General features: G+C 45.0%; 1 protein-coding gene across 1 annotated transcript in view; it reads right to left on the reverse strand.

The window, feature by feature from the left end:
• The window catches only part of ITIH5 (inter-alpha-trypsin inhibitor heavy chain 5), a 70,732-nt gene that overhangs the window by 43,187 nt on the left and 4,083 nt on the right, over window positions 1-23,462 (reverse strand). The window contains exons 2-4 of the mRNA XM_061638295.1: window positions 6,826-6,870; window positions 5,103-5,266; window positions 900-1,001 (exon numbers count right to left, since the gene is read on the reverse strand). Of these exons, the coding sequence (XP_061494279.1) occupies window positions 900-1,001; window positions 5,103-5,266; window positions 6,826-6,870 (311 nt within the window). The remainder of the gene's footprint in view (window positions 1-899; window positions 1,002-5,102; window positions 5,267-6,825; window positions 6,871-23,462) is intronic.

The following is a 23,462-nucleotide window of genomic DNA, read 5'->3' on the forward strand; positions in this document are numbered from 1 at the left end:
CATTTGCATTAGCAGCCCAGTCTGGGATCACATGCTGAAATGTAGGCTAAAATTCCCTGTAATAAATAAACTGAAGGGCCATCAGAATGTCTCCTGTGAGTAGAAGAGAAGGAGTGGTGCATAACTCAGAGGTTGCTTGCATGGGAACCCTATGCTTTCAAGAATACCAGAGGGACTGCAAGAATGGCCCTTTGAATAGCCAGAAAAACTTTCCAGGATGATTCATTGCTAAGGATGGAATCTGCAGATTTCAGATTCCAAATGTGAACTCATCTGATTCGATCCAGGCAAATCATGATGACCCAGACTGGATCATGAGTTGTGCGGATCCTATTATGAGGCAGTCCAAGGATTCCAGCTCTCATGTAGCAACTGGGGTTAGTTTATCCCCCACATGCACACACAAACACACGTCCAAGTCCCCTGCGGGAGTGATGGAATGTGATCAAGTCCTGTGGCCCAAGGGGGGGCTTGTTCAATGTTCTATGGGCAGTATTCAATGCTAGTCCTACTCAGAGCAGGCCCGCTGAAGTTCATAAACATGGCTCACTTAGGTCCAATAATTTCAGTGGGTGTACTCTGAGCAGGACTCCGTTGAATGTAACCCAGAGTGCAGAGTGGCATGAAGTCTCATGGACTAATTACTCCAGGCTGTGAGCCGCTGGATATTTTCTGGAACTTTGCAAAACAATTAAAAATATGGACACAGGGAGCGCTGCATTCTTTGGATCACCTCAGAAGAACTTCTTTTTTAAAAAACACATTTGTATTTCCTCATGGATTTTAAAGGATTCTCCTTTAAAATCTGCACAAAAGCGGGGCAGACTTCATCCTGTCCTCATGAAGAACTAGGATGGCCCAGACTGTCATGGGTCCATCCCTCCCTCTGCAATACCTACCATTCCTCTGTGGGTCTTGAATATCTGTTCTTCCTTTCTGTGTCACCGCGCTTTCGGTCTTTCCCAATAACTTCCCCATGGTAAATCTTCTCATCGATAACCCTGGAGCCATGAAAGAGAGGAGATGAACATGTGCTGGATAAGTAAGTTTCCTTGTGGGGTATGGCAGAAACAAGAAGCATGAAAAGAGCAAAGTACATATGATGTGCGGCAGACCTGTGACAGAGTCTCTCATCTCTAACTTTCTTTTGTGTACTGAAATGCGATGGTGCTGGCTGGGAAGGTGGAAAGGCTGGAAGGTGGAAAGAGAGTCAGTGTGGTGTAGTGGTTAGAGTGTTGGACTAGGACCTGGGAGAGCAGGGTTCAAATTCACTAGGTCACAAAGCTCACAGGGTGGCCTTGGTCAGTCAAAGTGCCTCAGCCTAACCTACCTCACAGGGTGGTTGTGAGGATAAAATGGACGAGGGGGAGAGCTATACACCAGCTTGAGCTCCTTGGAGGAAAGGTGGGATAGAAATGAAATAATAAATAAATAAATATCTTTCCGAGGGTCAATTTTGTGATCAAATTTGCCCCACAAGCTACTTCCTCGTCCTTGGGATGGGGTCTCTGGCTGCTTACTCACCATACATTTTAAGCACATTTCTCCCCTCCAAAGAATCCTGGAAACTGTAGTTTACCCCTCACAGAGCTATAGTTTTTAGCACCCTTCACAAACTACAGTTCCCAGAATTCTTTTGGGGAGTGAAATGTGCTTTAAATGTATGATGCGTACACAGAGTCTGTCACATGCAGTTTGGCTCAGAGGGCCTAATATGCTGACCCCATAGCCAAATAAAGTAATAAAAGGTCATGTTTATTTTTATGCTGCGTTTCATCCAAAAGGCCCTGAAGGTCGTGCACAAAAAATTAAGATACAGATACAATGTAAAACAAATAAAATACCAACTATGGCAAAGTATTTTGCTGCCCTGGGCTCCTGCTAGGAGGAAGGGTGGGATATAAATAAAATAATAAATAAATAAATAAATATTGTCTTTAAAAAAAAATCAAAATGCAATAATGGTTCCCTCTAATACTAAATTCAGGCGCTACTTGCTGATAACTATGTAGTGAAAACGGGACCACTGAACAACCAGAGGGAGGTATCAACATGCTCAGGTAACCCCACGTTTTGTAGAAGTGCTCTCTGGCTACAAAATGTAATTGGAAAAACCAACAGGCGGTGATGGAGAGGGGGACTGAGATTGAGTATCCTAGAAATGGGAGTCACTGGCTGGCTGAAACCCCACAGAGGAACACTCCAGTCCACACTGCATAATGTTGTTGCAGGTCCCACCTGTCATATCTAAAACCCAAAAGCTCAGAACCAGGAACCAAAAGAACAGATTCAGATATAGTAAGAATATAGGAAGAGCCTGCTGGATCGGGCCAGTGGTCCATCTAGGCCAGCCTGCTGTTCTCACAGTGGCCAACCAGACACATATGGAAAGCCTGCAAACAGGACCTGGGTGCAACAGCAGGACTCTCTTCACTTGTGATTCCAAGCAGCTCATATCCAGAAACATCCTGCATCTGCCAATGGAGGCAGAACATCCTAACAGTGAATGTTGTAATTTTACTGTCTTTCAGGGGGTGGTTGCACACTGCCTTTTTACTGTGTGTGAAAGGCAGTACAGAGTGAGCGAGATGCAGCTTGAAATTGCCCATCAACAGTTAGCATCTGAACAGTAGACTGAGAAGGCACACAGGTCAACTGGTCACGGGCAGCCTTTCTTCATGCTGGTGAAGATGTAGCACATCTGGGCATTCCAGACTTCGTAAAAACAGTCATAAACATCTTTCCGGGGGGAAAACTGGTTATTTCAGCATATAAGGAAATTTTTATGTCTGTTTATATGAAGGCTGGAATACCTAGATGCAATACATTTCAGAGAGAGAGAGAGAGAGAGAGAGAGAGAGAGAGAGAGAGATCCTTACATTCTTTTGCTGCATCAAATTCCAGAAGTTTTTTGTTTGCTTTTTTGAGGGAAGGGAGAAAGGACTTAATTCTCACTTTTATCAGGATGTTTCTGTAGAAACCTTTTCCCTGAACAAAATCCTTTCTTGCTTACAGGAATGTGGCACATGGGGATGGGGAAAGAAATCCAATTCAGTTTGCATTTAAAGGTGAATCTATCTCACATGCACTTTCCAGAATAATATGCCAACCAAAAGGCAGACATCCTTAGAAATTTTCTCTGCTCCAAATTTTGCAATGCAGTTCTCCATCCAAGTAATATTTACAAAAATGCATGTACTATGGTAAAGTGTGCATAAAAATGCATATATTAGTGAACGTAGCATACAAAAATGCATTATATTCTGGAAAATAGAAATATTAGGGAAAATACGCTTGCAAAAATGTGTATATTAGGCAAAATTGCATACAAAAATGTGTATACTAGGAAAAGGTTGCACAGACATGCTGGTGACTTTTCATGAGAACTTTAAAAAAAATTGCAAGCTTGATGTAAAAATGTGGAGAACTGAAGTTAAGTTTGGAAAAATGAGAAACTGAGAGAAACCAAAACAGACAGATACGACCATCCCTGGTTGCACATAATATGTGAAGTTAGGATTGTCCTCCCCTGTAAATAACAGTGATTGTACCATCTTTACAAATGGCCTGTGTATCCAATGTTTAATTTAAAAGAATAAATAAAGGAGATTCCAGGGTCTAAGCATGCCTTCTCTAGCCTATATAACTTGCCTCCTAATTCCAGATGGTTATGGGGAATAAGGGAGAGGAGAGAAATGCACTCTGCATGTGATCTAGTCACCATGCACCATTACAGAGGATAGTCCTCTATTTGATAAAGTCCTCTGTTTGAAGGGTTGGACGGTCCAAACCAGATCTGAGGATAGCTCCTCCTCCTCCTCCTCCTCACTGCTGTCATAGCCTCCCTATTTGCTTGCCCTCTCCAACTGCCCAGATTGCGAGCACAAGGCAACTCTATTGAATCACTTGTCACTGCTCTAGGGTGGCCATGGGTCCGACTTTACAGAGGCATTCCTCAGTTTAAAGGGCAGCTGGAGGACAGGCCTCTGCTTCAAGGTTGTCCAGTCCAAGTCCAGTTTAAAGATGAAGAACCATCAGGGGCAGTGAAATTGCCATCAGCAGTCAGTACCTGGGCAGCAGACCAGGCAGGCACTCAGATCACCATATTTCCCAATGATGATGAGCTGTATTTAGGGATGTCAGAAGTATCATATTCCGTTCCACCCTGTATTCATCGCATGCAGCATTGCCTCCATTCCGCTACAATTCATCTTCTGCCAAAAACTACTCCAGCCTTTCCCAAGGTTTGGGTCCCCGGATGGTGGACAACATCTGCACAACAACTCCCATCAGCCCCAACCTGAATGGCCAATGGTCAAGAATTATGGGAATTGTAGTCTTGCAACATCTGGAGATGCAAAGGTTGCGAAAGGCTGAACTATATCATTTGTCTCACTCTCCACTGTGGGGAAATTATGTAATTTACACAATGCATGTAATTAATGGGCTCCTATTGGGAGGAAGGGCGGGATATACGTCTAATAAAATAAATAAATAAATAAATAAATAAATAAATAAATTATGATGTCATTACATTATTGTACCCCATTAATTCCAATGCAAACAAGACGCAATGCAAATAGGGAGGGAGAAAGTAAACAATTATGTATCATTTGCAGACTGAAAGCAACAGCAACAGCGAATATCAATAGTATTCGCTGGCTTGATTTCTGTTCTGGACGTGGGACAAATATGCGAACATCAGCAATTACCGCTCCCATGTCTGTCTGCGTCAGAATTCTCCAACATCCCTAGTTGTACTGTATTTTTATTTAAGTTGTAGTAATTATTTCTAAAGCTGCATCAGTACATATAAATTAGCATATGCAAATTATATGCAAATATGTGTCTTTTTCTATCCTAATCTTTTTTGCAGTGCATAAGTGGCTGCTTTGCTTCTACTCAGAGCAGACCTATTGAATGTAATAGGCTTTAGTAATGTCCATTAATTTGAACGGATCTACTCTAAAACAGGATATAACGCATTGTAATTAGCCCTGACTAACCCTGGGGAAAGACATAAATGTATAACAACACAAGACAAATCAGAATCTCAGCCACGGATACCTAGTTTTTCCAGGGCAGTGCAACCTCTCACCTACATGGTAAAATTGGAAATGAAGGCTGTGATGGGTATCTGCATCTCGAAGACGCCTTCCCTGGCCTCTGAGCCGCTGTTCACCAGAGTGCAGGAGACGGTGGTAAAGGCATAGCGAGAAATGATTGTGGATCTCACAGAGAATTCAGACATCCGGGGCCTGGTCTCCTGTTGGAAGAGAGCAGGCAGCAATTCCTAAGTGGCATCACCACATGTTAATATATGCCCAGAAATCCATTCCAGCTCACAGAGCATTTCTTCCTGAATTTATTCAGCTTTCATTCATAACTGCCAAGTGAATCCCTGCATGGACGGCCCGTAGGCAAAGGAGTGTTGGAGCCTCCTTGTGTGCGTAAATAAAAGTTTGTGAAAGGCAGGGTTCTACTCAGCAGTTGCAAACCATTCACAAAAGGTGAAAGCAGGACGCGGCACGTTCCTCGAGATTATTAGGGCTGCCTCCAGTTGGGTGACTCTGAACACTACAAGCAGAATTGCGATTCATTTTGACACTGCTGGGAATACTGCAACATCTGGAGGGCCACACCTGTTTTAAAACATTTAGTTATTCTCAATATTTTTAGAATACTCCTTCTTGGTTTCATGTGGGCCATTAAAACAGGAATGGGGAACCTTTTTGTAGCCGGAGGGCCACATTCCTTCATAAGCAGCTTTCCAGGGGCCACACGCCAGTGGTGGGCAAAGCCAGAGGTGAAAGTTGGTGGAGCAACAAATGCAACTCTGTAAGTTTGTACAGTAGGCTACCTTCCAGCCACGCAAAAGCCAGAGGTTTCTACACACTTTCACCCACCCACATCTATTTGTCTTCCATCCTGGCAAGCAAGAGGTATTATCACAGTTCAAGAACTGGTCCTGGTCTGGAAGTTTCAGCTGGTGCAAAATGCTGCAACTACACTGTTGGTGGGAGAGATTACCGCCAGCAAATAACTCTGGATCTTAAAAGCTTGCATGAGCCGCCCGCATTTTCAAGGTGGTTTCATCAATGTACAGTTTACAAGGCTAACAACTTGGGTCCAGGATATCTTAAGAACCGCCTAATCCCTTATCATCTCGGGCTGATCACTGAGATCTTTAGGGGAGTTTCTGTTAGTGGGCCCTCATGGCTCAGATGCATGGCTGGTATCCCCCAGGAGAAGGGCATTCAGTACTGTGAGCCTGATTCTGTGGAACTCTCTCCCAACTGAGGACCTCCCCTCCCTGTTGAACTTCAGGTGCCTGACAAAGACTTTCCTATTTCAGCAGGTATTTTAAGGAAGTCGCACCTCTATGTTTCTGCTTGTGGTACTCAGTGCTAGTCCCACTCTGAGCAGACCCACTGAAGTTAATGGGCATGACTAACTTTCATTTCAGCGGGCCTACTTTAGGTAGGACTCAGCTGAATACAGCCCACATCATTCTGACAGATGGATTGTTTTATTGATTGTTGTGTAGATCACTTTGTGACCCTCTATGGGGAAATGGGGTCTAAAAATAATGGAAATAAAATAAAATACACAAACTCATCTTTCTTTTCTTTTCTTTTCTTTTCTTTTCTTTTCTTCTTTTCTTTTCTTTTCTTTTCTTTTCTTTTCTTTTCTTTTCTTTTCTTCTTTTCTTTTCTTTTCTTTTCTTTTCTTTTCTTTTCTTTTCTTTTCTTTTCTTTTCTTACAAAACCTGCAGCTTTTGCAGGGAAATAATAACAACTTGTTCTCTGAGTGTTATGAACCTACCAGTCTCTGCAGAAACCTGCCATGCCGTGGGATCCTACGTGCAACCTGCAAAAGAAGGAATACTGTTGTTCAGCAGGGTTTGGGGAGGAGGGAGAAAAGATGTGCTGCATGGGTTAGTGCAATGGGTTTTAAACTTTCTGTCTTTGAGGAACCAAATTGCTACACCATTTTTTTTTTAAATTGTTTTTTATTGACATCAAACTGTGCATAACCCAAAACTAAGAGGGACACATCATATACAAAATAGCTTTCTCTGCTCATGAGCATACAAACAAAGAATCTAATAATTTTATTTGGTCACATTTATGAAATCCAGAGGTTTTTAAAGGCTTTACCAACCTTATTTTTATCATCTGCCTCGTTAGTATATGTAAAGAAGCTCCACTATTCTGCAATAAATGTATTTTTACATTTTTGTCCCTTTGCACTATTCAGTTTCTGCTTCAGTATTGTATTAGTGCTAATTCCCAAACTTTGCTATACCACAGAGGGATGGAAACACTCTTCAAATCTTTCCAGAATTGTGCAGTTAGTGCCCAAGCTGCAACCAATAAGAAGACAATTAACTTTTGGGAGCAAAGCATCAACGCGTGATGCCAGTGACCTGCACCAGTGGGGGCGCAATAGACAGAAAGGTAATCTATTATCCCCCCTGCTAATTCCTCTCTAAAGTGTTGGTTGTTTTTGCAGGCTTTGCTCCTCCCCTTCCTCCCTTCTATTCCTGTCTTTGTTCTCAGTTAGTTAGTAATGGCTCCCTGAGTGCAAGCCCCATGGCTGCTTCAGCATGTATGACTTTACCTCTTTGTAGTAATAAACCTAAACTTTCTTTTTCCTTTAAACAGCCAGTCTTACCATCACAGTATTTCTGCACTCTGCTTCAATATGTATCTACCAAAACTCTAACAAGAGGAAGTATGCTTCTCAATTCCAGTTGTTGGAAATGGCAGGAGGATAGAGGCGCTGCTGTGCTCAGGTCTGCAGGTTTCCCAGAGGCATCTAGCTGGCCACTGTGAGAATAGGATGCTGGACTAGATGGGCCACTGGCCTGATCCAGCAGGTGTCTTCTTATTGTTGCCCAGAGGTTTGTTCTACTAATGAACTGCTCCCTCTTATATAACCACAATTTTGAGGATTAGTTTTCTAATTTGCTTTTAATTTTATTTATTAATTTTATTTTATTTATATCCCATCTTCCCTCCAAGGAGCTCAAGGTTGCATACCTGGTTCTCCATCTCCTCATTTAATCCTCACAACAACCCTGTGAGGTAGGTTAGGCTGAGAAACAGTGACTGGCCAGGTCACCCAGTGAGCTTCATGGCTGAGCAGGGATTTTAACCCTGGGTACCCAGATCCTAGTCTGATACTCTAACCACTACACCACACTGCTTCTCTATAATCCAGTACGATTTGAGTGGGAATGCTGTTTGCCTCCTTGTACCTTCCTTAAATGGAAACAAAGTCAGGGGTCACCAACCTTTTTAAGCTTGTGGGCACATTTGGATTTTTGAGCAAATACTGTAGTTGCCTTCCTTCCCTCTCCCCTGCACCAGCTTCCCCACCGCCTCACAAAAAGAAAGTACATGCGGACAGACAGACACACTTCACTTCTCCAAAGGATCTGGGCAAAAGTTGGATCCACTTGAATTAACCTGGACCATGAAAAGCAAATAGAGCTGAAAGAGGAAGTGGGAAAGAGTGTCAGTCTTCCAATTTCCTCCTTCAACTCTATCTACTTTTCAAGGGAATAGAAGGTAACCACTCTAAGTAGTTCATGGCCAAGTGGGCAGTGAGGCTCCATGAGCAGCATCAGGGGAAGACCCCAAGGACACCATGGCACTCATGCTTAGAGATGGGCAAGAAATTCAATTCTATTCACATTTAAAGCCAAATCTATCAGTTCCGCACTTTCCAAAACTATATGAGAACCAAAATGCAGCCATCCCTCGAAATTTGCACTTATTCAAATTTTGCAATGCAGTTTGCCAACCAAACAACGTTTACCCAAATGCATATGTTAGGGGAAAGCGTTCATAAAAATAAATATATGAGTGAAAACCACATACAAAAATGCATTATATGAGAAATTGCTTGCAAAAATGTGCACATTCATCAAAACTGCCTAAAAAATGTGTTTAGTAGGAGAAATTTGCACTAAAATGCTAGAGAATTTTCATGAGGACATTTTTTAAAAAATAGCAAATTACTGCAGAAATGTGGAGATCTGAATTTAAGATTGGAAAAATGAGAGTGAACTGAAATTGACAAATCTTTCCATCGCTACTCACAGGCGCCACATTGGTTTCCCCCAGTGTAGGGTATAAATTATTTTAATAGAGAAATAAATGGTCGTGGGCAATCAGTATTGTGGAGTTCCTTAGTTGACAGTTTAAGTTCTTTCCTGTATTTACCTACATAACATGCACAGACACGCACACGCATTTGAAGACAAACAGGACAAAGCTGCAAAATGGAATGTGAATTGTATTGCCAAGGTACTGCCAGGTTGTGTGCTGGTTTGAATGCTTGAACATGCAGCAGTGGCAGCCAAGCAAAAGGAATGCAAGGTCCTTGGCTCAGAGCCAAGCTATCCTCAAAAAGCACACACACACACACACACACAAGCAGCTATCCAGGAACTTTCTGATTTTGTCAATCACATTGCACCCTTGCTACTGCAACCCATGCTCTGGTAACATCCAGCTGAGACTACTGCGATCCATTACGTATGGGACTTGCCTCTGAAAACCTCAGATGCATCAGCTGGCCCAAAATACTGCAGCAAGACCTGACACTGACTGGGACCAGGTGAGCAGAAGACGTCTCGCCAGTTCTGAAACAACGTCATCGATGGCCAGGCCATTTCCAAGTGCAATTCAAATGCTGGGGTTTTAGCCTTTACGGCTCTAAATAGGACTTTGGTTGAAGGACAGCTTTCTCCTGTGTAGGAAGCTGCCTGCCTTATACCAGGTCAAACCAACTGGCCTTTTAGCACTGGAGGCCAGCCCATTAGGGCAAATGGGGCATTGCCCCACCAGCCTGAGTCTGCCCTCATTCAGCACTCACGGGCCTGCCTTCGTACTTAGAACCAGCCCAGAGGGTGGCTCTGTCTGTCAGCCTTCCTCCTCTATAATCTCAGTGTTGCCTTTGCAGAATTCAACAGGCAAGAGGATGGGGCAACACTAGAATTCATTGGCTCAGCCTGTCATTGGCTCTGGCTCCACCTACCAGTGGCCTCCCTGCCTTCCGCCCCACCAGCCACCTCTGCCATCTACCTCAGCATGATTTGCTTCTGCTCTGTAATAATAATAATAATAATAAAATTTTATTTGTTAGTCGCCCATCTGTCTGACTCAACAGACACTCTGGGCGACTTACACAATATAAAACAATTTAAAACATATTCATACAACAGTAAACCACCTGTTAGTAATAGCCTAACCCACCCCAGAAATCCCGTAGGCCAGCCTGAATAACAAGGTCTTTAAGGCTCGACGAAAAGCCATCAGGGAGGACGCATGTCGAAGGTCAAAAGGAAGCAAGTTCCAGAGGGTGGGGGCCACGTAAACGGGTGTCACAGCGCTTTAATTGTAAGGTGCGGATGTTGCCTGACTGGCAATACCTCACTTGGGTGTCAGCCTGTCAGGCAGAGAAATGCCTCACTCGACACACACTACTAGAGATCCTGTTAACATGGGAAGTGCTGTCCTGCAGACCACATGTGACCGCTGCAGCCTCCCCATCCAGCCTGCAACTTTCCTTTCTCCTCTCCCTGAATTTGTCTAATCCTCTTTTAAAGCCCTCCAGTTGGGTGGCCATCACTGCCTCCTGTGGGAGCAAATTCCAGAGGTTAACTATGTGCTGTGTGAAGAAGTACTTCCTTTCTTGCTCCTGTGCATTCTAAGGCACTGCTCTTCAACCTTGGGCCCCCGGATGTGGTTGGACTACAACTCCCATCCTCTTTGGCCATTGGCTAAGCTGGATGGAGTTGATGGGAGTTGTAGTTCCACAACTGGGGACTCAAGGTTGAAGAGTAGTGTCCTGCAGGAGCCCAACGCAGAGAAACAAATCAGCTGAAGCTTTTCCTGGCAAAGGTCCACCGCCAGAAGTTTGTGCACCTCACCACATGTTGCTTCAGGGCTGGTGCCAGAGGTTAGCACGGTTGGGTACCTGCCGAGGTCTTTTTCCCCTGCAGGGAAGACAATGCCTAATTCTTGCTTGTACTTCTAACAAATGGGATTATAATTAGCGTTCATTTTGTGACATTTATGATAGACCATCAAGTCATAATTCAAGCCATTTTCGGTACGACTGGAACATCATGAGAAGTTCCTGTTTCCATATAAACAGTCCCATTCATTCAGTCTAGGAGGATGTGTAGCAATTATAAGGATTGCCTCCAATTACTTGTGCATTGCTGAGAGAGAGAGAGAGAGAGAGAGAGAGAGAGAGGACATGCACCAACAAAAAAAAAGGACACCAATCTGCACAAATTCTGCATATGCTAGTTTATATTGTGAGGGAAATAGGGGTCTCCTAATGACTCTCAGCACCTTTGGCAAACTACACTTCCCAGGATTTTGTGGGGAAAGCCATGACACCTAAAGTAGAATAATAGTGCTATAAATGAAAGGTGCAGATCTGGCGTAGATCCCATGCAGACTGAATTTTTCTTCTGTCTCTCTTACCCCCACCTCACCCCCATGCTTAGCCACAAGCTTCTGGAATTAGCAGACAAGTCATACATGTCACAAAAGGAACATTTAGACCCAAGAATCTGTTTTATTTATTTTTGGAAATTAAACACTGGATATACACAGGGCATTTGGTGTCATCCCTGTTGTGTACAGGTGGGTGCAATCCTGACTTCACATCAAATGAGCTGAGCTTGGTGAGAGATGCCAAAAGTAACAAAAAAACTTTCTTCAGGTGCATCCATTGTAAAAGACAGAAAAGAAATGGTGGTACCGCTACAAACTGGGGATGGCAAAATGATAACAGTTCCAACTTTGACTCAGTCTTCTCCCAAAAGAGGGTCTATGACCCTGCTGAGAAACATGAAGTTGAAGGGGCAGGATTGCAGCTTGAGATAGATAGACAAATGGTCAAGGAATACTTAATCACTTGGAATGAATTCAAATCTGCAGGGCCCAACAAACTGCATCCTAGAGTACTGAAGGGTCTGGCTGAAGAACTCTCAGAACCACTGTCTATTATCTTTGTGAAATCGTGGAGGATGGGTGAAGTGCCAGATGACTGGAGGAGGTCTAATGTCATCCTTATCTTCAAAAAGGGCAAAAAGGATGAACCTCGGAACAATAGATCAGTCAGCCTGACATCAATTCCTGGGAAAATTCTGGAGCAGAGTATAAAGCAGTCAGTCTGTAAGCACCTTGAAAACAATGCAGTGATTACTAGAAGCCAACATGGATCTATCAAGAACAAATCCTGCCAGACTAATCTTATCTCATTTTTTGATCGGGTAACCTTCCTCGTAGGCTGTGGGAATGCTATGGACACAATATACCTCGACTTCAGCAAAGCTTTTGAACAAAGTGCCCCATGACCAGGGCCAGCCCCAGGCATGCTGGGGCCCTGGCACCCGCACACATACCCCCCACCTACCTACCTACCTATCAGGTGGGCAGAGGAGCGGGAGGTCAGGTGGGTGAGTGAGTGGGTGGGAGGGCGGTATAGGGTTGCCAGGTCTCCAGTTTTCTGCCGGAGTCTCCGGCAAAAGGGGGCCGTCTCCGGCCTCCGGCAATACTTTGTTTAAACTGGAGGATCTCCGGCTTTTCATTGGTGGCCTAAGCCACGCATGCGTGATTGACACACGCATACGTTTGGCTGTGGCTGGCCGCTTTCCCGCCCTCTTTCAGTCAGGCAGTCGCAGGCAGGGACTAGAGACGAGGAGGACTGAGCGCCGTCGCCCCTGCAGGGACCCCCAGCAGCAGCCCCTGCCCGCTCCCGTCACCCACAGAAGTACAGGTGAGGGTGATGGGTGGAGGCGAGCGGTGGCAGTGGAGGCCAGGCTGGGCTGGCTCCTTCTTAGCCCCGGTCCAGAGCCAGTTCCCCTGGGGCTCAGCAGTCTCTGGCTGGGGGAAAGGACGGACGGCCGCTTCACCCCTCCTGCTGTGGGTGCCGCTGGGCGGCCGCGGCCGCGATGGGGCTCAGCAGACTCTGGCTGGGGGGGCCTATCGCGGCCGCTGCTGCCCAGCGGCGCCCACAGCAGGAGGGGTGAAGCCGCCGGCCGTCCTTTCCTGAGCAGGGGAACCGGCTCCGGGGCTAAGAAGGAGCCGGCCCTGGCCGGCCTCCACTCCTGCTGAGGCTGCCTGGCCACGTGGGCCCCGTCTCCTAGCAACCGCTGCCGAAACGGGGCCCACGCGGCCTAGCAGCCTCAGCAGGAGCCGTGGAGGGCAGGCCGGGCTGGCTCCTTCTTAGCCCCAGAGCTCCTGCTCCGGAAAGGATGGCCGACGGCTTCACCCCTCCTCCCTCTGGCTGGGGGGGCCCATCGCGGCCGCTGCCGCCCAGCAGCGCCCACAGCAGGAGGGGTGAAGACGCCGGCCGTCCTTTCCTGAGCAGGGGAACCGGCTCCGGGGCTAAGAAGGAGCCGGCCCTGGCCGGCCTCCACTCCTGCTGAGGCTGCCCGGCCGCGTGGGCCCTGTCTCCTAGCAACCACTGCCGAGACGGGGCCCACGCGGCCTAGCAGCCTCAGCAGGAGCCGTGGAGGGCAGGCCGGGCCAGCTCCTTCTTAGCCCCGGAGCTCCTGCTCTGGAAAGGACGGCCGGCGGCTTCACCCATCCTCCCTCTGGCTGGGGGGGCCCATCCCAAGAATGTACCAAAAAGCATATAAAATCTGTATTTTACTGAAAGTGTGTCGGGAAAAAATGGCATATTTTAGGCTAAAAATGCATGCATACACCAATTCGTATTTGATGTAAAGCATTTAGACGTTTCTTATGATTAAGCAGTACACAAATGTCATTAAATGAACAATGCCCACAATAAGATAATAAATAAGGCAAAATGCCCACAACATGCCTATTTAAAAAAATACAAAAATGAAATGCATTCTGTGCATTAAAAAAATCACAAATTTATATGGAAACAGGACAGAAAATATTTAGGAATGAAGGTATGTGAAACTGGGTTAGGCCAGAAATAGACTGATCTAGCCATCCTTCATAAAGGGCAAAGTGTTTGAATCTTTTTAGTGTACAAAAAAGTCAACTAAGTGTGTGTGTGCAAGGGAGGGGGGCATAATAAAGATTATGCATGATGTGGGGAAGTTCATTTCCCTCTCTCACAGTACTAGAACTTCAGACATTCAATGAAATTAACTAGCAGAACTTCAGGACAGACAGAAGAAAATCTTGAATAAACATATTCTTTAAAAAGAAAAGACCTCCACACATCTTCATACCAACCTGTGAGGTAGGCTAGGCTGAGAGCTTCATGGCCCAGCAGGGATTTGATCCTGGGGTGTTCCAACCTCACTGAATCTCATATAGAGTGGTTAACTGGTTAGTGCGCGGGGTGGGTGTGTTCTTGTCCAGATACATTAGCCCTCCTTGGACCGGGGCTTAATCTGAGTCAGTGCTCAACCCCTAAACCACTTTTCCATGACAGTGCTCAGCTATGGCAGTAGTGAAGCAAAGTACCTCTGAGGGTGTGCAGAGTGCATTTCTTTTGCTGCTAAGTGATTATAGCCACCCTCAGCCATACATTAAGAACTAGGCCAAAGGGCATCCTGGTCAGAGGGTATAAGCTTTCCAACATGCTCAAAACCTTGGCGCCTCTCGTTATAGAAAAAAAACCCACTGTGCTTGAACATAAACAGTCCTTTTTAAAACAGGAGGTGGCTTGAGAGAGAGATTTCGCTTGCTGTGGTGTGGGCACACACATGCACACTTCTTTCTTCCTACTGTCACTTCTGACAGAGCTGGCAGTAGGTGAACATAAAGCCAAAAGCAAGCTGGACACCCTTCTTTTCATTCTTTCTCTCACCCTCTTTTCTTTATCACCTCTCATTTGTCTGGCCTTCCCTAGTAAAGGCCATGTCAAGTTACTGAACTGTAGAGAACTGCTAAGGATACACAACAGCTTTTGCAAAACTGAGTTTATTATGGAAACCTGATTCTTAGCTGATCTTTTGCCACTGGTCCTTGAACTCATTGGAGCCGGTGAATGTCACCTGGCAATTTACAGTGTGGCAGAGATTGCCTCCTTGCATCCAACTACAGAGCCAGAAACTTCAGCAAAGCACCCAAGAGATTCATCCCAATCTACTTTCTGCCCACTTGGTCCTGCCCTGTAGCTAGCGTGGGGCAAATGGGTGCACTGCCCTCCCCTAGAGCTGTGTTTTTCTCCCCACCCCCACCCCATTTTTTTTTTAAAAAATGTGTTTTTAATTTGTGACATGACAGTCTCCATTTAAATAATGACAGCTTGTTTTAAGAACAGGAGCAATTTAAGAATAGGACCCTCTGAAAAATTCAGTGAATAAGGTAGAGCGAGTGCACAACAAAAGCTTCATCTAGAAGAGCCCCCCAAACTATGCTCATTCAAGACTTTTCCCTGACTGAGGGTGGATTTTTCATTATCACAATCACCCTATCATTAAGGGATCCAGAAAAAAAGCTTATATAGTAACATGGCCATTGAGGAATTAAATATTAGAACTTTGTATTATGGATTGAGAGCCAGTATGGTGTAGTGGTTAGAGTATTGGACTAAAACCTGGGAGACCAGGGTTCGAATCCCCACACAGCCATGAAGCTCCCTGGGTGACCTTGGGCCAGTCACTGCCTCTCAGACTCAGAGGAAGGCAATAGTAAACCACCTCTGTCTGAATACTGCTTACCATGAAGACCCTATCTGGGATCAACTTGAAGGCAGTCCATTTCCATTTTGCATCACCCTAAGCTTGTGAGAAAGAATGACCTTGTCACTTCAGATGGACTTAGGAACACCCTATTTTAGGTAAGATTTCTATTTTAATCTCCAATCAGATAATTTTTTTTGAATGGTATGCTCCAAGCAACTGTGGTTGATACAATGTATCATGTTTAATGATGTCACTAGGGCCCGCCCCATGACATCACTAGGGCCCGCCCCCATTTTCTCAGGTTTTTGAATGGCTCTGACCTGGCAACCCTAGGGCGGGATGGCTGGCAAGCAAGCGAGTGGGGGATAGGCGAGTGAGCAGGGAAAGAGGGCAAGCGAGTGGGAGAAGAGGGCGAGCGAGCGAGCAGGTGGGAGAGGGTGAGCCGGTGGGGGGAGGGTGAGCGAGGGAGCAGGTGGGGGTGGAGGGCAAGTGGGCACAGGAGAGAGCAAGTGAGTGGGTGCGGATGGGCCTGCGAGCGGGCGGGCAGCTCCCCCCTGTGATCCACAGCAGGAAGCCTGCCACGGAAAAGGAGCACTACTCCCCCACCATAACAAGGGGCCCTTCAAGGGCCCCTGTGGCCAATGGGGCCCTCAGCCAGGACCCCACCTGGCCACCCTTTGGAGCCATCTCTGCCCATGACATTCAGATTAGCAAGCTAGGTAAATGTGGGCTGGATGGAAGAACTACAAGTGGCTATAGAATCGTATTCAAAGAGTGCTTATCAATGGTTCATTCTGAAACTGGCGGGAGGTAACAAAGCGGGGTACCGTAGGACTCAGTCCTGGCCCCAGTGCTCTTCAACATTTTTATCAATGACTATGATGAGGAGGTGCAGGGAATGCTTATCAAATCTGCAGATGACACAAAATTGGGAGGGATAGCTAATATGCTGGAAGACAGAAACAACATTCAAAATGATCTTGATAGGCTGGAGCATTGGCTGAAAACAACAGAATGAAATTTAACAGGGAATAAGTGCAAAGATCTACACCTAGGAAAAAGAAACCAAATGCACAGTTATAAGATGGTACTTGGCTTAGCTTTGCTACATGTGAGAAGGATCTTGGGATTGTTGTTGATCACAAGCTGAATATGAGTCAACAGTGTGGTGTGGCTGCAAAAAAGACAAAGGAGGGCAACAAGAATGATCGGGGACTGGAAACAAAGCCCTACGAGGAGAGACTGAAAGAACTGGGCATGTTTAGCCTTGAGAAGAGAAGACTGAGGGCAGATATGATAGCAGTCTTCAAGTACTTGAAAGGTTGGCACACAGAGGAGAGCCAGGATCTCTTCTCAATAGTCCCATAGTGCAGGACACGGAATAATGAGCTCAAGTTACAGGAAGCCAGATTTTGGCTGAACATCAGGAAAAACTTCCTAACTGTTGGAGCGGTATGACAATGGAACCAATGACCTAAGGAGGTGGTGTGCTCTCCATCACTGGAGGCCTTCAAGAGGCAGCTAGACCTGTCGGGTATGCTGTAATTTGGATTCCTGCACTGAGCAGGGGATTGGACTCGATGGCCTTATAGGCCCCTTCCAACTCTATGATTCTAATATGTGAGATGTTCCTGTAAGCAAGAAAAGGTTTTGGTCAGGGAAAGAGTTTCTACAAAATCATCCTGCTAAAGGTGAGAAATAAGCTGGTTCCCCCTTCCCTCCAGGGAAAAAAAGCCCACAACACATAAGAACATAAGAAGAGCCTGCTGGATCAGGCCACTGGCCCATCTAGTCCAGCATCCTGTTCTCATAGTGGCCAACCAGGTGCCTGGGGGAAGCCCACAAGCAGGACCCGAGTGCAAGAACACTCTCCCCTCCTGAGGCTTCCGGCAACTGGTTTTCAGAAGCATGCTGCCTCTGACTAGGGTGGCACAGCACAGCCATCACGGCTAGTAGCCATTGATAGCCCTGTCCTCCATGAATTGGTCTAATCTTCTTTTAAAGCCGTCCAAGCTGGTGGCCATTACTGCATCTTGTGGGAGCAAATTCCATAGTTTAACTATGCGCTGAGTAAAGAAGTACTTCCTTTTGTCTGTCCTGAATCTTCCAACATTCAGCTTCTTTGAATGGCCACGAGTTCTAGTATTATGAGAGAGGGAGAAGAACTTTTCTCTATCCACTTTCTCAATGCCATGCATAATTTTATACACTTCTATCATGTCTCCTCTGACCCGCCTTTTCTCTAAACTAAAAAGCCCCAAATGCTGCAACCTTTCCTCATAAGGGAGTCGCTCCATCCCCTTGATCATTCTGGTTGCCCTCTTCTGAACCTTTTCCAACTCTATAATATCCTTCTTGAGATGAGGCGACCAGAACTGTACACAGTATTCCAAATGCGGCCGCACCATAGATTTATACAACGGCATTATGATATCGGCTGTTTTATTTTCAATACCTTTCCTAATTATCGCTAGCATGGAATTTGCCTTTTTCACAGCTGCCGCACACTGGGTCGACATTTTCATCGTGCTGTCCACTACAACCCCGAGGTCTCTCTCCTGGTCGGTCACCGCCAGTTCCGACCCCATGAGCGTATATGTGAAATTAAGATTTTTTGCTCCAATATGCATAATTTTACACTTGTTTATATTGAATCGCATTTGCCATTTTTCCATCCATTCACTCAGTTTGGAGAGATCTTTTTGGAGCTCTTCACAATCCCTTTTTGTTTTAACAACCCTGAACAATTTAGTGTCGTCAGCAAACTTGGCCACTTCACTGCTCACTCCTAATTCTAGGTCATTAATGAACAAGTTGAAAAGTACAGGTCCCAATACCGATCCTTGAGGGACTCCACTTTCTACAGCCCTCCATTGGGAGAACTGTCCGTTTATTCCTACTCTCTGCTTTCTGCTTCTTAACCAATTCCTTATCCACAAAAGGACCTCTCCTCTTATTCCATGACTGCTAAGCTTCCTCAGAAGTCTTTGGTGAGGTACCTTGTCAAACGCTTTTTGAAAGTCTAAGTACACTATGTCCACTGGATCACCTCTATCTATATGCTTGTTGACACTCTCAAAGAATTCTAATAGGTTACTGAGACAGGACTTTCCTTTGCAGAAGCCATGCTGGCTCTGCTTCAGCAAGGCTTGTTCTTCTATGTGCTTAGTTAATCTAGCTTTAATAATACTTTCTACCAGTTTTCCAGGGACAGAAGTTAAGCTAACTGGCCTGTAATTTCCGGGAACACTTCTGGAATGTAGGGATATCTTTTGCTCCCTATGTTCCTTGCTCTTAATTTATATATACTGTTATCAATTTGCCCTCCAGAAAGACTGTTTATCTAAAGATTGGAATGCCAAGAAGCAAGATGTTAAGCATTCCCTGGTGTCAAAAAGTATGTGACTTCCTCTGCAGAATTTAAGTGATTTTGGTACAAAGTATGTCACCTTCATTTTCTTTCCAATGATCTAAACCAGGGGTGGAGAACCTTTGGGCCACCAGATGTTATTGAACTACCATCATTCCTGGCCATTGGCCATGTTTTCTGGGGCTGATGGGAGTTGTAGTTCAGCAACTTCTGGAGGGACAAATGTTCCCCACCCCTGATCTAAACCCAAGAGGGAGCCTTTTTTTATCCTGCAGTGCAGGCTCAGGGCCAGAACGACATATCTTGGTGCCCAGGGCACAGAATATGAAATGCGTCTCTAAGCCAACCCTGTATTTTGTGACATAAAACGTAACAACAGTTGTAATAAAATTATAAACCATGTTTCCAGGTTTGGATAAAACACAGTGAATATTCATGGATTATTCTCAGGAGGTCTGAATTTCAACAAGCTTTTTAAGCACAGACCTTTATCCCAGTCTACATCTGTACTGGAATTGTTTTTAAGATATTTTTATTGTATTATCATTTGCTTTTGGGAGAAAGGGTGGTATATAAATTTAATGAATGAATGAATGAATGAATAATAATGCATTCTTTTCCAGAGGTCTACATTTGTTGCTGACTCTGGAACTGGGAGAACTGCCAGCACTTGGTGCTTAAACCTTTTGATTTCTGATGAAATCCTCTGCAGGATTTACATCACTCTCATATTTTAGTACCAAATCCAATAATCTCACGGAACACATTATTCAAATTTTATTTTTTAAATATAGATTATGTGTATAACATTAATTATGATTTGGGTGCCCCCAGAATCAGGCATCCAGGGCAGGACTCCATTTACCTCACCCATGGACCACATTCCATCATGGTCAATTTTCCTGGGACTGCGTGCTATTGCAACATGCAATGCGGCCAGAGGCAAAATTAGGAGGAGCAAATCATTTACCTTGACTCTTACCTTTGTATAGTAGGCTACATTCTAGCCATGCAAAAGTCACACACTCTGGACAACCAAGAGGTATCTTCTCAGTTCAAGAGCATGTTCCAACCAGGCAAAAGCACTAGAGGAGGGCACAGAGGAGGGCTGATGGGGGCTGTGGCCTAGGGATAGGGATGTGGGCTGGGGAGGGCTGTGAGGGCTAGATAGCGAGACTTAGAGGGCCGCATTCACACACACTTGGGTCTGAGGCTCATCCCTGATCTAAAAGCTGCCTAGAGTTTGGAGCAGGTATTGTGCATGTGAAAAAGGTTACTTGCCAAGTAATCATGATAAATATTTTAATAAATCAACATACATATTCATTGAAAATTTCCAACTTGCCAGCAATTTGGCTTATGTCTGTCTGGCTGGGCTGGTCCTTCAAGAACTGTTTGATAGACAGAAATGGGTAAGCCAGTGGAACATTTTGTAGAAACAAGGCCAACAGGGCAGATGTGTATGAAGTGCATTAGCTGGACCCTTTTGCAGATTTATGTCCTTGCAAAGCAAAACTCTACAATAGGGCTATATAAGCAACACAACTGGCCAGGCTGGCAGCTTCATAACACTTTCATTGAAATAGATGATGTTAACCAGTGCTACAACATTCCCTAGCAACGTGTGGGCATTTGTTTACTTCTGCCTTGGGGTGAAAAAGTGAATCACTCTAATATTCACACAGCCAAGTCATTCCTTAGCAATGTCTCCCACCCAACAAGCAATCCAGCTAATCTCTGAAATTTGGTGCTACAGCCCATTTCATTCCAGGGACCTAAATATACATGCAACCAACAATTAATTGGGGATGGGGGGAGAAAGAGAGTGGTTAAGCCACACTCCATTCCAAAATATTACAAATAAAAAACAGTGTTCTGTAAAACTATTTTAAATCATCCAGTCATGAAATATACCAGGATGGGGAACCTGTGAGCTTCCAGGTGTTGCTAGATTTCAACTAGGGATGGGCAAATCTGTCGATTTTGGTTTACCTCAGTGTCTCATTTTTTCAGTTTTACATTCAGGTCTCCACATTTTCATATCATCTTGTGAATTCTTTTTTTTTTAAGTTCTCATGAAAATTCATCATTTTAGCATGATATTCTTCTAACAACAACAATAATAATAATATACACATTTCTGTATGAAACTTTGCTTAATATAAGCATTTTATATTTTCCTTAATGTACTTCTTTTTAATGTTATTTTCACTACTATACTTTACTTGACTGGAGAATAGCATTACAAAATTTGGAAAAGTGTGAATTTCTAAGGATGGCTGTGTTTCACTTTGCCCAGTGTTTTGGAAAGTGTGCTTTGGGTAGATTTGCCTTTAAATGCAAATGGCATTCAATCTGTCTCCCATCCCAAAACTTCAGCTGCCATCATCCCTGCCCACTGACCATGCTGCCCAGAGCTGATGTGAGTTGGGGTCCAACCCCATTGGGGTGGGGTCGCAGGGTACCCCTCTCTGACATATACACTATAATCATGTTTATTCATATTGGCTGTGTCCCAAACTATTTAAAGCCATTCGGCTAATATGAGGGCCGTTTACTGTTCCACTAAAACACTACAAATATTTTACTGTCGTCCAATACATCATCATCCTCAGTCCTCCTGTTTCCAATGTTCAGGCATGTGTGCCATTGCTCATGTATCCAAAATGGCACCACACACGCCCAAAGAGAATATAAGTAGACTTGGGGGAACCTAAAAGTTTGCAGAAGTACAAAAAAACCTAAGGGGAGGACCCCCCTAAAGCATACCCAATAAAGATTTTGCGTGCTCAGTGGCCACAGAATGTTGGATAGGAAACAGAAAGCAGAATCCTGGAGGAAGGCACTGAACAGGAACAGCCCACCCTGCAAGCTTTTGTTACAGGTCCCACTTGTTCATACCTAGTTCTGAACTACATTAAAAACTTTGGTGCAGTTTGCATAAAAACAATAAAAACAGACCATCAGAAGAGCCTGGGAGCTGGTTCAGACCAGAGGCCCACCTCCTCACCCAGCATCCTCATAGCCTGACCACTGTTGTCCATGCACTGGTAACCTCCAGGCTGGATTACTGTAATGCGCTCTATGTGGGGCTGCCCTTGAGGTTGGTCCGGAAGCTGCAGCTGGTGCAAAATGCGGTGGGGAGGCTGCTCACTGGGGCAGGGTATCACCAACATGTCACCCCGCTGCTGAAAGAATTGCACTGGCTGCCCATTTGCTACCAGGACAAGTTCAATGTTCTAGTTTTGGTGTACAAAGTGCTATACAGCTCGGGACCAGGATACCTGAAAGACCGTCTTACTCCTTATATACCCAGTCGATCACTGTGCTCTGCAGGTGAGGGTCTCCTGCAGATACCGTCTTATCAGGAGGTTCATTCTGCACAATATAGGAAATGGACCTTTAGTGTGGCGGCACCTATCCTATGGAATTCCCTCCCCTTGAATATCAGCCAGGCACCATCTCTGTTATCTTTTCGGTGCCTACTGAAGACTTTTCTCTTTCACCAAGCCTTTTAAGTTGAGACCTATCCCAGTCTGCGTCTGTGTTAGAATTGCTTGTTAATATGTGTTTTTTTAATAATATGTTTTAACCCTTTTTAAATGATGTTTTTAAAGCTTTTTTTAAAAAAGTTTTTAACGTTGTTTTGTTTTAATGTATTTTAAGGTCTGTTTTTATGATGTTTTAAAGTGTTTTTAGCATTTCTGTTTGCCGCCCTGGGCTTCTGCTGGGAGGAAGGGTGGGATATAAATCAAATAATAAATCAAATAAATAAATCAATGGTGGCCAACCAGATGCTTATGAGATGCCCACAAGCAGGACGTGAGTGCAACAGCACTCTTCCCACTTGTGACTCCCAGCAACTGGCATTCAGAGACTTACAGCCTCCGACAGTGGAGGCAGAGCGCAGCCATCAAGGTGAGTGGTCATTAATAGCCTTGTCCTCCATAGCTTTGTCTCGTCCTCTTTTAAACCATTCCAAGCTGGTGGCCATCATGATCTCTTATGGGTGCAAATCCCACAGTTTAACCATGTGCTGTGTGAAGAAGTAGCCACTGATAGACCTATTCTCCATAAGTTTCATTCAATTTTACAGTCATCCAAGTTGGTGGCCGTTGCTACATCTCGCGGCAGCACATTCCTCAGCTTAACTAGGCACTGTGTGAAGAAGTCCTTTCTTTTGTCTGCTCCGTATATTCCCTGGGTATTCCCTATACAGCCTTACACGGCTTGGGACCACAATACCTGATGGAACGCCTTTGCCGACACGAACCCACCCGTACACTACACTCAACATCGAAGGCCCTCCTCCTGGTGCCTACTTCAAGGGAAGCTGGGAGTCTGACAACAAGGGAGAGGGCCTTCTCAGTGGTGGCCCCCAAATTATGGAATGACCTCTCTGATGAGGTGCCCCTGGCACCAACACTGTTATCTTTTCGGCAC

This window comes from Rhineura floridana, chromosome 8 (assembly GCF_030035675.1).
Source record: "Rhineura floridana isolate rRhiFlo1 chromosome 8, rRhiFlo1.hap2, whole genome shotgun sequence".
NCBI classification, from domain to species: Eukaryota; Metazoa; Chordata; class Lepidosauria; order Squamata; family Rhineuridae; genus Rhineura; species Rhineura floridana.